Genomic DNA, 12,746 nt, shown 5'->3' on the forward strand with positions numbered 1-12,746 from the left:
CGAAGGCCAGGCCCCCGCCCCGCCCGCCCCCAGCACCAGGCACTTTGCCGCCAACGATGGGGAAGCTCCTTCCCGTGGCAAAAACGAGACCTGGAGCTGGCTGTGGCTCAGATCACGAGCTGCTTCTTGCAAAACTTCAGCTTTGTACAAAATGAAGCAGGACAAAGGCTAATCGAGTTTTGCCAAGAGAACACGCTGATCGTAGCAAACACTCTTTTCCAACAGCACAAGAGGCGACTCTACACATGGACGTCACCAGATGGTCAATATCGAAATCAGACTGATTATGTCCTTTGCAGCCAAAGATGGAGAAGCTCCATACAGTCAGTAAAAACAAGACCTGGAGCTGACTGTGGCTCAGATCATGAGCTGCTTCTTGCAAAATTTCGGCTTAAATTGAAGAACGTCGGGAAAGCCACTAAACCGTTCAGGTATGACCTAAATCATATCCCTGATGAATATACAGTGGAGGTGAGGAATAGATTTCAGGGATTAGACCTGATAGACAGAGTGCCTGAGGAACTATGGACGGAGGTCCGTAACATTGTTCAGGAGGCAGCAACGAAATCCGTCCCAAAAAAAAAGAAATGCAAGAAAGCCAAGTGGCTGTCTGATGAGGCTTTACAAGTAGCTCACGAAAGAAGGGAAGCGAAAAGCAAGGGAGAAAGGGGAAGATATACCCAACTGAATGCAGAGTTCCAGAGAATAGCAAGGAGAGACAAGAAGGCCTTCTTAAATGAACAATGCAAAGAAATTGAGGAAAACAACAGAATGGGAAAGACTAGAGATCTCTTCAAGAAAATCAGAGATCTCAAGGGAACGTTTTGTGCAAAGACGGGCATGATAAAGGACAAAGAAGGCAGGGACCTAACAGAAGCAAATGTGATTAACAAGAGGTGGAAAGAAGACACAGAAGAACTATACAGGAAAGTTCTGAATGCCCCTGATAGCCATGATACTGCGGTCACTGAACTTGAGCCGGACGTCCTCGAGAGTGAAGTCAAGTGGGCCTTAGGAAGCATTAGTAACAACAAAGCTAGCGGAGATGACAGTCTTCCAGCTGAGATATTTAAGATCCTAAAAGATGATGCTGTTAAAGTGCTGCACTCAATATGCCAACACATTTGGAACACTCAACAGTGGCCACAAGACTGGAAAAGGTCAGTTTACGTTCCAATTCCAAAGAAGGGCAATGCCAAAGAGTGTTCAAACTACCGCACAATTCATAGAATCATAGAATAGTAGGGTTGGAAGGGGCCTACAAGGCCATCGAGTCCAACCCCCTGCTCAATGCAGGAATCCAAGTCAGAGCATCCCCGACAAATGGCTGTCCAGCCTCGTCTTGAAGGCCTCCAGTGTGGGAGAGCACACCACCTCCCCAGGTAATTGGTTCCATTGTTGTATTGCTCTGACACTCAGGACGTTTTTCCTGATGTTCAGCCGGAATCTGGCTTCCTGTAACTTGAGCCCATTATTCCGTGTCCTGCACTCTGGGATGATCAAGAAGAGATCCTGGGCCTTCTTCTCTGTGACAACCTTTCAAGTACTTGAAGAGTGCTATCCTATCTCCCCTCAGTCTTCTCAAAGCTAAACATGCCCAGTTCTTTCAGTCTCTCTTCATAGGGCTTTGTTTCCAGTCCCCTGATCATCCTTGTTGCCCTCCTCTGAACCCTCTCCAGTTTGTCTGCATCCTTCTTAAAGTGTGGTGCCCAGAACTAGACACAGTACTCCAGATGAGGCCTAACCAGTGCTGAGTAGAGGGGAACTAGTACTTCCCGGGATTTGGAAGCAATGCTTCTATGAATGCAGCCCAAAATAGCATTTGCCTTTTTTGCAGCCACATCACATTGTTGGCTCATCTTCAGCTTGTGATCGACAACAATTCCAACATCCTTCTCGCTCGTAGTGTGGTTGAGCCACGTATCCCCCATCTTGTAACTGTGCATTTGGTTTCTTTTTCCTCGGTGCAGAACTTGGCATTTGTCCCTATTAAATGCCATTCTGTTGTTTTCTGCCCAGCGCTCCAGTCTATCCAGATCACTTTGAATTTTGTTTCTGTCTTCCAAAGTATTAGCTATTCCCTCCCAATTTTGTGTCATCTGCAAATTTGATCAGCATTCCCTGCACCTCCTCCTCCAAGTCATTAATACAAATGTTGAAGAGCACTGGGCCCAGGACTGAGCCCTGCGGTACCCCACTCGTTACCTCTCCCCAGCTTGGGAAGGTCCCATTGATAAGCACTCTTTGAGTCCGATTCTGTAGCCAACTGTGGATCCACTGGATCATTGTTTCATCTAGCCCACTTCGAGCTAGTTTGCTCATCAGGATATCATGGGGCACTTTGTCGAAAGCTTTGCTGAAGTCGAGGTATATGATGTCTGCAGCATTCCCACGGTCTACAAGGGAGGTTACTTGATCAAAAAATGAGATCAGATTTGTCTGGCAGGACTTGTTTTTGACAAATCCAATTGCACTCATTTCACATACAAGCAAGGTGACGCTCAAAATCCTACAAGCTAGGCTTCAGCAGTATGTGAACCGAGAACTACCGGAAGTACAAGCTGGGTTTCGAAGAGGCAGAGGAACTAGAGATCAAATCACCAACATTCGCTGGATCATGGGGAAAGCAAGAGAATCTCAAAACAACGTCTATTTTTGCTTCATTGACTACACTAAAGCCTTTGATTGTGGGAATCACAACAAACTCTGGCAAATTCTTAAAGAGATGGGAGTACCAAACCACCTTACCGGTCTCCCAAGAAACCTGTACGAGGGTCAAGAAGCAACAGTAAGAACCGGATATGGAACAACTGATTGGTTCAAAATTGGGAAAGGAGTACGACAAGGCTGTATATTGTCGCCTTGCTTATTTAATTTATATGCAGAGTACATCATGAGAAACGCCGGGTTGGATGAATCACAGGTCGGAATTAAGATTGCCGGGAGAATTATCAACAACCTCAGATACGCAGACGATACCACCCTAATGGCAGAAAGCGAAGAGGATCTAAAGAGCCTCTTGTTGAGGGTGAAAGTGGAGAGTGCAAAAGCTGGTTTGAAACTCAAAATTAAAAAAATGAAGATCATGGCATCTGGCCCCATCACTTCCTGGCATATGGAAGGGGAAGAAATGGAAGCAGTGACAGATTTTACTTTCTTGGGCTCCAAGATCACCGCAGACGGTGACTGTAGCCATGAAATTAAAAGACGCTTGCTCCTTGGGAGGAAAGCTATGGCAAACCTAGACAGCATAGTCAGAAGCAGAGACATCACCTTGCCGACAAAGGTCCATCTAATCAAAGCTATGCTTTTCCCAGTAGCAATGTATGGCTGTGAGAGCTGGACTATAAGGAAGGCCGAATGCCGAAGAATTGATGCCTTCGAACTGTGGTGCTGGAGAAGACTCTTACAAGTCCCCTGGACTGCAAGGAGGTCAAATCAGTCAATCCTAAAAGAAATCAACCCTGAGTGCTCATTGGAAGGAGAGAGACTGAAGCTGAAGCTCAAATATTTTGGCCACCTAATGCGAAGAGAAAACTCCCTGGAAAAGACCCTGATGCTGGGAAAGATTGAAGGCAAAAGGAGAAGGGGACGGCAGAGGATGAGATGGCTCGATAGCATCACCGATGCAATGAATATGAACTTGAGCACACTCCAGGAGAGAGCCGGGGAGAGGAAGGCCTGGTGTGCTATGGTCCATGGGGTCACGAAGGGTCGGACACAACTTAATGACTGAACAACAAGTGTTGTTGTTGTTGTGTCTGACTCTTCGTGATCCCATGGACCATAGCACACCAGGCCTTCCTGTCCTCTGCTCACTGTCTCTGAATACTGGGGTTCATTTTAGTGATCCTGGCTAATTGGCACTGATAGGCCTTCCTTCAAAGAAGGTGTAACAGCCAGTGGAAAAGAAGGCTGGAGCATCCTCTCCATGGACTGCTGCAAAAGTCTAGGTGGTGATCTGGAGACTGAACTTTGCCCACCATCTGAGTCTCCTTCTTGAATAAAAAAACAAGAAAAGCCCTGCTGGATTGAGCCAAAGCCTGTCCTGTTTCCTACAGCGGCCAACCAGATGCCCCAGTGGGAAGCCCACAAGCAGAACATGAGCACTATCACATCCTCCAGCTTTTATTCCCCATAAACAGGCCTGCAGATACATCCTGCCAATGACCCTGGAGGTAGTATGCAGCCATCATGCTTCGTGGCCATTGATAGCCTTGCCTTCCATAAGTGTATCTAACCTCCATTTCAAGCCATCCAAGTTGGTGGCCATCACTCCATCTTGTGGCAGATAATTCTATAGCTTGATTATGTGCTGTGCGAAGAAGTGCTTTCTTTTATCTGTCCTAAATCTCCCACCTTCATTGGATGACCTTGGATCTAGCATTATGAAATGGGGGGACGACTTCTCCCTATCCATTTTCTTCACACCATTCATCCTTTTTATCATGTCCCCCCTCACTTGCCTTTTTTCTAAGCTAAACAGCCGCAGCCATTGTACCTTTCCTCATAGGCGAGTTGCTGCAGCCCCTTGATCATTTCAGGGCACAATTCTATGCATGATTAGACAGAAAAAAAGTCCTACCATGTCCAGCATGCCCCGGCCAGCATGGCTGGCTAGGGAATGCTGAGTGTTGTAGGACTTTTTCTTGTGTAAACATGCATAGGAGTGCGCCTTTAGCCGCCCTTTTCAGCACCTTCTCCAGCTCTACTGTATCATTTTTGAGATGTGATGACCACAGCAGTACACGGTATTCCAAGTGTGGTTGCACCACTGATTTGTCTCAGGACATTGTGAGATTTCCTAATGATCCCTAATGATCCGTTTTGACCCTTGAATCCAGAGGAAGCCTGGCTTCCAATACATATGGGGCCCCATGGTTATCATGGGGGGATGCTGGAAGGTCTCTGTGCTGTCCGCATTCAATCTGATGCAGCCATGTTCCCATTTCATCAGTGTGAACTCCCTGTCAGCCACCATCTAGATGAAAAATTCCCTAGGCCTCGATGATGGACAGAGGCTTGTAGAACGTAGAGGCAAACCATCAAAGATGAGGTGGGTGAGCGGGAGTGTCCAGTGCTAAACAGGGACAGGGGCATAGCAACCACAGTGGAAACCTGGTGGAATTAAGGGAATGAGGGGTTAACCTGGACATAAAATCTGTAGAAAGGAGAGAGGACATGTTGGGGGTGTTGTTGCCAAAGAAGGCAGAGAGTCCTGTAAACATTCAAACTGGCCAAGCAGACACCTAGAAGTATAGGAAGAGCCCTGCTGGATCAGACTAAAGGCCCAGCTAGTCCAGCATTCTGTCCCCAGAGTGTCCAACCAGTTGCCCATGTCCTGCTTGTGGATTTTCTATTGGGGCAGTATAGCACCCTCCTTATGGTCCCCAGCAACGCCATACAGCCTTTCTGACTAGAAGCCCTCGATAGCCGCCACGAATTTGTCTGATCCCCTTTTAAAGCTGTCCAGGTTAGTAGCGAATTCCATAGCGAAACCGTGCGCTGTGTGTAGGGATGTACGAAAGGCACCTTTCGCGGATTATGTTGATGGTGGGGGGGGAGGCGCTCCGTCCCTCCCCCCGCCTGGAATCCTGGCCAGCGGGTTGTGCTCCGCAGGGATTCTGCAGAGCCGCCAGCCGGCTCCGCCAGCAGCCGGACATCCGGCCGCTGGCTAGCAGGGACACAGCCGCCGTTTGCGTCCCTGCAGTCAGCCGTGATAGGCTACGTAAATGTTTATATAGCCTATCACGGCTGACTTAACAACAACAACAACAACGCGTGTATGCAAATGGCGACGGCCACGGCCGCCGCCATTTGCGTTCCTTATTTTGGCACGTCTTAGTCTACATTAAGATTTACGTAGACTAAGACGGCGAAAATTAGGGGAACGCAAATAGCGTAGCGTAGGGTTTTTTTTAAAAAAACTTAGCCGTGATAGGCTACGTAAATCTTTACGTAGCCTATCACGGGTTTTTTTTTTTTAAACTGGAAATGGCGGCAGCAGCCGGTCGGAAGACCAGCCGCCCTCGCCGCCGCCACCAGGAAGATCTGCCCCAGGTAAGTCTCGTCCTGGGGGGGGAGGGTGCGGAGGGGCTGGCATTCGGCCTCCCCGAGATCTGTGGCGGAATTTTCTGACATCCCTAGCTGTGTGAAGAAGCACTTCCTTTGATCTGTCCTGAATCTCCCACCATTCAGCTGCATGGTACAAGTCCGCTGGGTTCTAGCAGTATGACAGCAGGAGAAAAATATCTCCCTCTCCACATTCTCCACACCAGGCATAATTTTGAACCCCTTTCTCGGGGCTCCTCGTCTTCTCCAAGTTAAACGGCCCCGGCTGTTGCAGCCTCCCCTCACAGGGGAGATGCTCCAGCCCGTTGAACACTGACGTTGCCCTTTTCGGCACCTTTTCGAAGAGTCCGAACCCCGCTCGCGCGAGGCGGCCAGAACTCCTCCTCAGTCTTGCGAGCGCGGTCGCGCCGCGGGCTTGTGCAGGGGCGCGCCGGTCTTGGCCGTCTCAGCGTTGAGTCCTCGCCCCGCTGTCCCCAACGTGCGGCGCGCCCCCTTCACGCAGCCGCGGACGGGGGAGGCTCCGGAGCGGCCCCCCCGGGGAGCGCGCGAAGCTGGGGCGGCGCTCCGGAGGAGGCGCCTCGCTGCCCTGCACGGCGGGAGAGCGCGGAGCGGGCGGGCGCTTGGGGGCTTCCGCTCCGCTCGGCCGCCCCTGGCCGGGTCCCCCTCCTCGCCGCCGGCCCGCTCGGGCCCGTCCCGGGGGAGCGGGGGCGGCGCAGGCAGCGGGGCGTCTGCGCTGCCGCGGCGGCTCCTCCCCCTCCTCCGCCCGGCGCTCGGCCCTCCCTCGCCAGTCGTCACCGCCGTCGTCGTGGGCGCCGCCTCCCGGCCCTGCTGCTTCGCACCGGCCTATATTTAGCGGCGCTGCCCGCGCGGCCGCAGACAGCCGGCGGCGGCGGCGGCGGCGGCCGGGATGTGAAGCGCGCGGCGGTGGCGGTGGCGATGGCGCCGGGACGGCTGCGGAGGACGCGGAGCGCGCGCGCGCAGATGCGGAGGCGGGCGGGGGGGCGCTGCCCGGCCGTGCCTGTCCGGCGCCCCCGGGATGCGCGGGCGGCCGGGGCTGCGGCGGGCGCCTCCGGCTGAGGAGCAGCATCTCCCCGGGCTGGCCGCGCCGTCGGGTGGCGGCGACGCGATGCTGCCCTGGAAGAGGCACAAGTTCGAGCTGCTGGCCGTCGACGAGGAGCAGCCGCACCGGCCGCGGCAGCAGCGCCCGGGCCCGCCGCCGTCGGGGAAGGCCAAGGGCTACTGCCAGGCGGGCGCCGGGAGCCTGCCCTGCTCGGCGGCGCTGGGCTCGCTGGCGCGCGCGTGCCCGGCCGAGGGCGCCCTCAGCAAGGTGGGCGGCCTGTTCCGCTCCAAGCGCAAGACGCTCCGCGTGAGCAGCGAGGCGCCCACCTACACGGTGCTGTACCTGGGCAACGCCACCACGCTGCAGGCCAAGGGCGACGGCTGCACCGACGCGGCCGTGGGCAAGATCTGGGCCAAGAGCGAGGCCGGCCGCCACGGCACCAAGATGCGGCTGACCATCGGGCCGCAGGGCATCCGCCTGGCGCCCGCCGCCGACGCCGCCCGTCCGGGCCACCTCTACCTGCTGCACCGCGTCACCTACTGCGTGGCTGACCCGCGCCTGCCGCGCCTCTTCGCCTGGATCTACCGGCACGAGGTGAAGCACAAGGCCGTGCTGCTCCGCTGCCACGCCGCGCTGGTCTCCAAGGCCGAGAAGGCCCGCGCCATGGCGCTGCTCCTGTACCAGACGTCGGCGGCGGCGCTGGCCGAGTTCCGCCGCCTCAAGAAGCGCGCCGACGCGCGGCACCAGCAGCTGCAGCACGCGGGCCCGGCGGCCGGCGGCGCCGTCCCGCTGGTGCCGCTGCGCAAGCTGCTCCTGCGCGGGCCCGGCTGCTGCTACAAGCCGCCCGTGGAGCGCAGCCGTAGCGCGCCCAAGCTGGGCGCCATCACCGAGGACTCGCTGGGCGAGGAGCTGGAGGCGCGCGCCGCCGGGCTGGGCGGCGGCGGCGCGGACGAGGGCGGCGGCGCGGGCGACGAGGACGAGGACGAGCTGCTGGCGCCGCTGGCTGACGACGTCGACGGGGACGCGGCGGCCAGCCTGGGGCAGCTCATCAGCGGCCTGGGCGAGCTGGCCGTCGGCAACGACGTGGCGCTCCTGCGCGCCGACCTGCGCGTCACGCGGCTGCTCTCGGGCGAGAGCACGGGCAGCGAGTCCTCCATCGAGAGCAGCGGCCGGGAGGGGGGCTCGCCGCCGCCCGGCGACGGCCCCGACCCCGACTGCGGCTGAGCCGCCGGCCCGGCTGCCCGGTCGGTCGGAGCGAGAGCGCCCGCGGGAGCCGCCCTTCGTCGCGGCCGCGCAGGATGCTTGCGGAGGGGTCCCCGGGGGCGGCGCGGAGTGGCGGACGAGGAGCGCTCGCGGCGAGCCCGAGATGGGCCCCCGCTCGCCCCAGCCCGGGTGAGCCGCGGAGGCCGCCTCAAGCGCCCGAGCAGCGGCGAGGGCCGGGCCTCCTTCCCCGAGACTTTTCTCCCGCGCCGCGACTGGAAACGCCTCGGCGCGCCGGTCCCTTCCCCGGCTCCCTGGCCCTCCGCCTGCCTGTGCCGCCGAGGAGGAGCCCGCTGCGGCCCTGGAATGCCCGGGTGCCCCGGCGGGCTCGCGGCCCCTGCCGGGCCGGAGCCGCCCAACGCTTTCCATACCCCTCGGGGTGGGGGAGGGGCGCGTTTGTTTACAGTTCCAGGATCGGGAGCCCCCCCCCCGCGCCCCTTCCCGAGAACGGTCTCCGGCGATGGCGCGTCCCATGCCATCTGCGTCGGAGATCTTTGCACTGTGGTGAAGACTGTGGAAACCTTTCTCTTTTCGTTTTTTAAATTATGATGGCGGTGACCCATCCACCTCCTCCAGTCTCAGTGTCTCCTATATATCTTTTGCTGTGCAAAAGGAAACGGTAAATGTGGCTGTTCACGTAAATGTGCAGAAAACACAAATGTATATTGAATTCTTTTTTTGAGGACATCCAGGGATCAGGATCTTTGTTTTCTTGGTTTGTTTTGCACACAGTTGGAGATAATAAAAAGGGAGGTCAAGGGAGAGGCACTCTTGTTGGCTTGGTGTGTTTGCTTGCTCTCTGCATGTCATGGGCGAAACAGGGAAGCAGCCCAAGACCAGACTGGCTCAGCTGTGGCGCCGCCCCCATGAGGGGTTCTGGTGGTCTCTGGCATCGGCCAGAGGGCTGGGTGAGGAGAGCCCCAGTGACTCGAGGGTGGAGCCTGGGCATCCTCTGGCCAAGGCTGTTGTTTCTGCTCCCAGCCTCTCCAGCAGAGCCTAGTCTTCTGGGCCAAACTGTAGCTGGACCACCCTGCGTCTTGCGTCTTCACATAAAGAGCACCTCTGTGTGTGTGAACTGGATCAGAGTAGCAGTGCTGGGGCGGGCAAACCCCCCCCCGCCGCCGCCCAGCTGCTCTTGCCCCTGCTGGAGACCGAAGGAGCAGTCCCCGCCTTTTACTGGTCTTATTTTTTTCTGCTGAGGCTAGAGCAGTTCTGTGGGAAAATGGTCTGGGGAGGATTTTTAAAAAATCCTCAGCAGTGCTGCTGCCTGGCCCCACGTACAAACATGTGCCCAGCTGCATTTATGCAAAGAGGACGGCGTGGGGCTGAGAGCGGCCGAGTCCAAAGGGTCACAGGTGTTCTTCTGTTGGCGGGAGGGGGCGGCACACGCGCCGTGTTCCTTCAGTCTCTGGAACAGATCCTCTGCTGCGTGCCTGGCCTGCCCAAGACCCTCTCGCAACACCATTGAGCACCTTGAGAAGCCACATTCCTGAGCCTGTACAGAGAGCCCGACCCCGTGGAGGACACAGCAACAGGCGAGGTCTTCACTGTGCAGGGGTGGCGTGCATGATCCTGCCCCCTTTGTCTGGTCATTCCTCTGCCTGTGATCCCCTCCCTGTAAGGTGCATCCCAGAGCTCTCCCGAACCTAGCAAGGCCACCTAGGGTGCCCCTCTTGGGTCCTGCACTGCTTCCTTGGCCCCCTTGGGAATGTTGCCACTCCAAGCACCAGACTAGGTTGCTTGGGCAGCCATGCTGCCTCTGGCCTCACAGGTTCCTCTGCCTGGCCTTCGGATTTGACAGGGTTGGTAGTTCTGGCTTGTTAGTGCATTTATTTCTAAGTGAAGGTTATTCCAAAGCTTTCAGTGAGTCATGGGAAGCAGCTTAGACCCATCCATTCAGGATCTTTTTATCCCACCTTCCTCCTCCAAGGAGGCACACATGGCCTTCGCATCTCCACTGGTGCCCTAGAGGGCTGGACAACCTAAGAGGCTGAAGTTCTACACAGGTCGGTTTCCATCAAACCTGAAGAGAAATATTCCAACTGGAAGAGCAGTTGGGTGGATGATGGAGCTAATGCCCTGTGGGGCGGGGCGGCCCTCCTGAACCTGGCAGGAGGTCTTCAAGCAGAGGCTTGTACAGCCATCGGCTGGGGATGCTCTGGCTCCCATGTGGAGCAGGGTCTGGCCTGCAAGCCCCCCCAGTCCTGTGAGCAAGAGCGCCCCCCCCCCAGGCAGCAGCATGGGCGGCTAAGTGAGCAGCACGGCTTTGACCCAGGGCTCCTCCCCACCTCAGGCCCAGCTGCCTCTTCTTGCCTCCAGGTTGAGGGCTTGCGGTGAGAGGCAGAGAGCTGCCGCCATGCTTTGGGCTGGCTAGCAGCAGGGTCCGACAGTGGCCCTGAGCTTTCCAGTTTCTTTGGAGTTACCTTCGGAAAGCCATCTGACCCAAGAAAGGCCCCCTTTGCAGGGAACAGCTCCAGTGACGGAAGGCCATGATTAATTCACACTCCCAGTCCAACCGGATTGCAGCCACCCACTCAAGGCTCTTGCCATGGCAGGCGAGAAGGGGGCAGAGGGGGTGGGCTACCCCTAGGCCAGCTGGCCTGTTTTCTTGTGCAATGGCCCTGGCTTGCTGGACGGAGCCCCAGCAGGAGGCCGGGCTGTGGGTAGGAACAGGCTGCGCTCATGGGGCTGCCTCCCTCTTCTCCCCCAGATGCACGCCCTCCTCTCCCAGATAGCAGGCTGTCGAGGCAGGGATCACCCCTCCCTCCCCTGTCCTCATTTCCTCTCCTTAACCGCTGAAACATTCCAGGCAGAGGGACGCAGCTGTCTGGACCTGACGGGGGGGGGGGGCTGCTGTGTCTGTGGCAGGAACACCACACAGAACCCCCCCAGCCTGGGACATGGGCAGCAGAGCCCCCCTCTCCCTGCCTGCACAAAAGGCCGAGACGCTGCTCTTCCCCTGCCATCAGCTCTCAGCACCGAAAGCAGTCCTGGGGCTGCTCGCCATGCACTGGAGCCCTGCTAGACAAAACCACTGGAAGCGATGACTTCTCGTGGCGGGGCAGCGGGCAGAAAGGCGGCACTCTCTCTGCCACCCGAATGCTTGCTTCCGGCTTGCTTTTCTGCCCCTTCACCAACAGATGCACTGGTGGGCATTAGGGCATCTCGGTACAGACAAATACATTAAACAGCCATGAGCCTCTTGGCGGAATAAGACACGCGACCAGCATCCTCCCTCTGTACCGACGTGCCCGGATCCGGGGGCATGCTGTGCATGGCCTTTGGCCGGGGATATTCGCACCCCACACAGGTTTTGCCAAGCCCATTCCACAATTGGCCTGCGTGTGGCAGGGAGTCTTGCAAGCCCGGGATGTGTTGTGGGTCTTCTCACGAACAGGGCACAAGGCTGGGTATGGGGGACTCCTCTGCCTTTCTCAGCACTATCTCCAGCCCCTGCCTCCCATGGGCCCACCAGAGAGTCCTGTGTTAAGGGACCTCTAGGCCCTTTTCTGGACATAAACTCCGGAATCAACCCAGATTTAACAAGTGGAATAGTGGCTGATTCAGCCAGCGTATGGACATTCTCTGATTGCTCTATTCCTATAGCAAATTCCAGGTTTGAAATTTGGGTAGTTCAGCAAAGGATATTGCACACAGTTGCTCTGGTTGTGAAAGGCTTGTCTGACAACAGTGGCTGGATCTGGGCCTTTCATTGCGCACTTGCGCACTCTCCAGAAAGGTGGAAGGGAATTTTGTAGCCCATGGGAATTATCTGGGGGTCAAATGCAGCAACAGGTCTTGATGGTCTTACAGGGCCCTGTGGGATGTGGCGAACCCCCCGCTGTGCACCTGGAGGGCAGAGAAAGAAGAGGAATTTGAGGTCTTCTCCCAGCCCTGCGGCCACTTGCCCAAAGCCACCTGCAAGTTTCTGGCCAAGTGAGCCTTTGAGCATGCCCCCGCCCCAGGGACAAATCCAAGTTCTCCACTGCACTGTACTGGATTTTCCTGGTGCAACTTGCGAGGCGGGGGGAGGGGAGGCACTACCCTGCCAGCCTGTTGTGAGAGGGAGTCACAATGCACAATTTCCCTGGGAAAATTCTGGAGCAGATGATAAAGCAATCCATCTGGAAGCACCTTGAAAACAATACCGTGATTACTCGAAGCCAACATGGATTTGTCAAAAACAAGTCCTGCCAGACAAATCTGATCTCATTTTTGGATCAAGTCACCTGACCTCCCTTGTGGACCATGGGAATGCTGTAGACATCATATACCTCGACTTCAGCAAAGCTTTGGACAAAGTGCCCCATGATCTCCTGATGAGCAAACTAGCTCAAAGTGGGCTAGATGAAAC

General features: G+C 56.5%; 1 protein-coding gene across 1 annotated transcript; it reads left to right on the top strand.

Annotated features, from left to right (window-relative positions):
• Window positions 1-7,057: 7,057 nt before the first annotated feature.
• On the top strand, window positions 7,058-12,349 carry FAM43A (family with sequence similarity 43 member A). The gene has a single exon (XM_084847891.1). The coding sequence runs from the start codon at window positions 7,109-7,111 to the stop codon at window positions 8,354-8,356; it is 1,248 nt and encodes a 415-aa protein (XP_084704017.1). The 5' UTR covers window positions 7,058-7,108; the 3' UTR covers window positions 8,357-12,349.
• The last annotated feature ends 397 nt before the right edge of the window (window positions 12,350-12,746 follow it).

Source organism: Heloderma suspectum, chromosome 3 (genome assembly GCF_057233095.1).
Source record: "Heloderma suspectum isolate Gila_16-S chromosome 3, 16-S_ref, whole genome shotgun sequence".
In the NCBI taxonomy this organism is placed as follows: Eukaryota; Metazoa; Chordata; class Lepidosauria; order Squamata; family Helodermatidae; genus Heloderma; species Heloderma suspectum.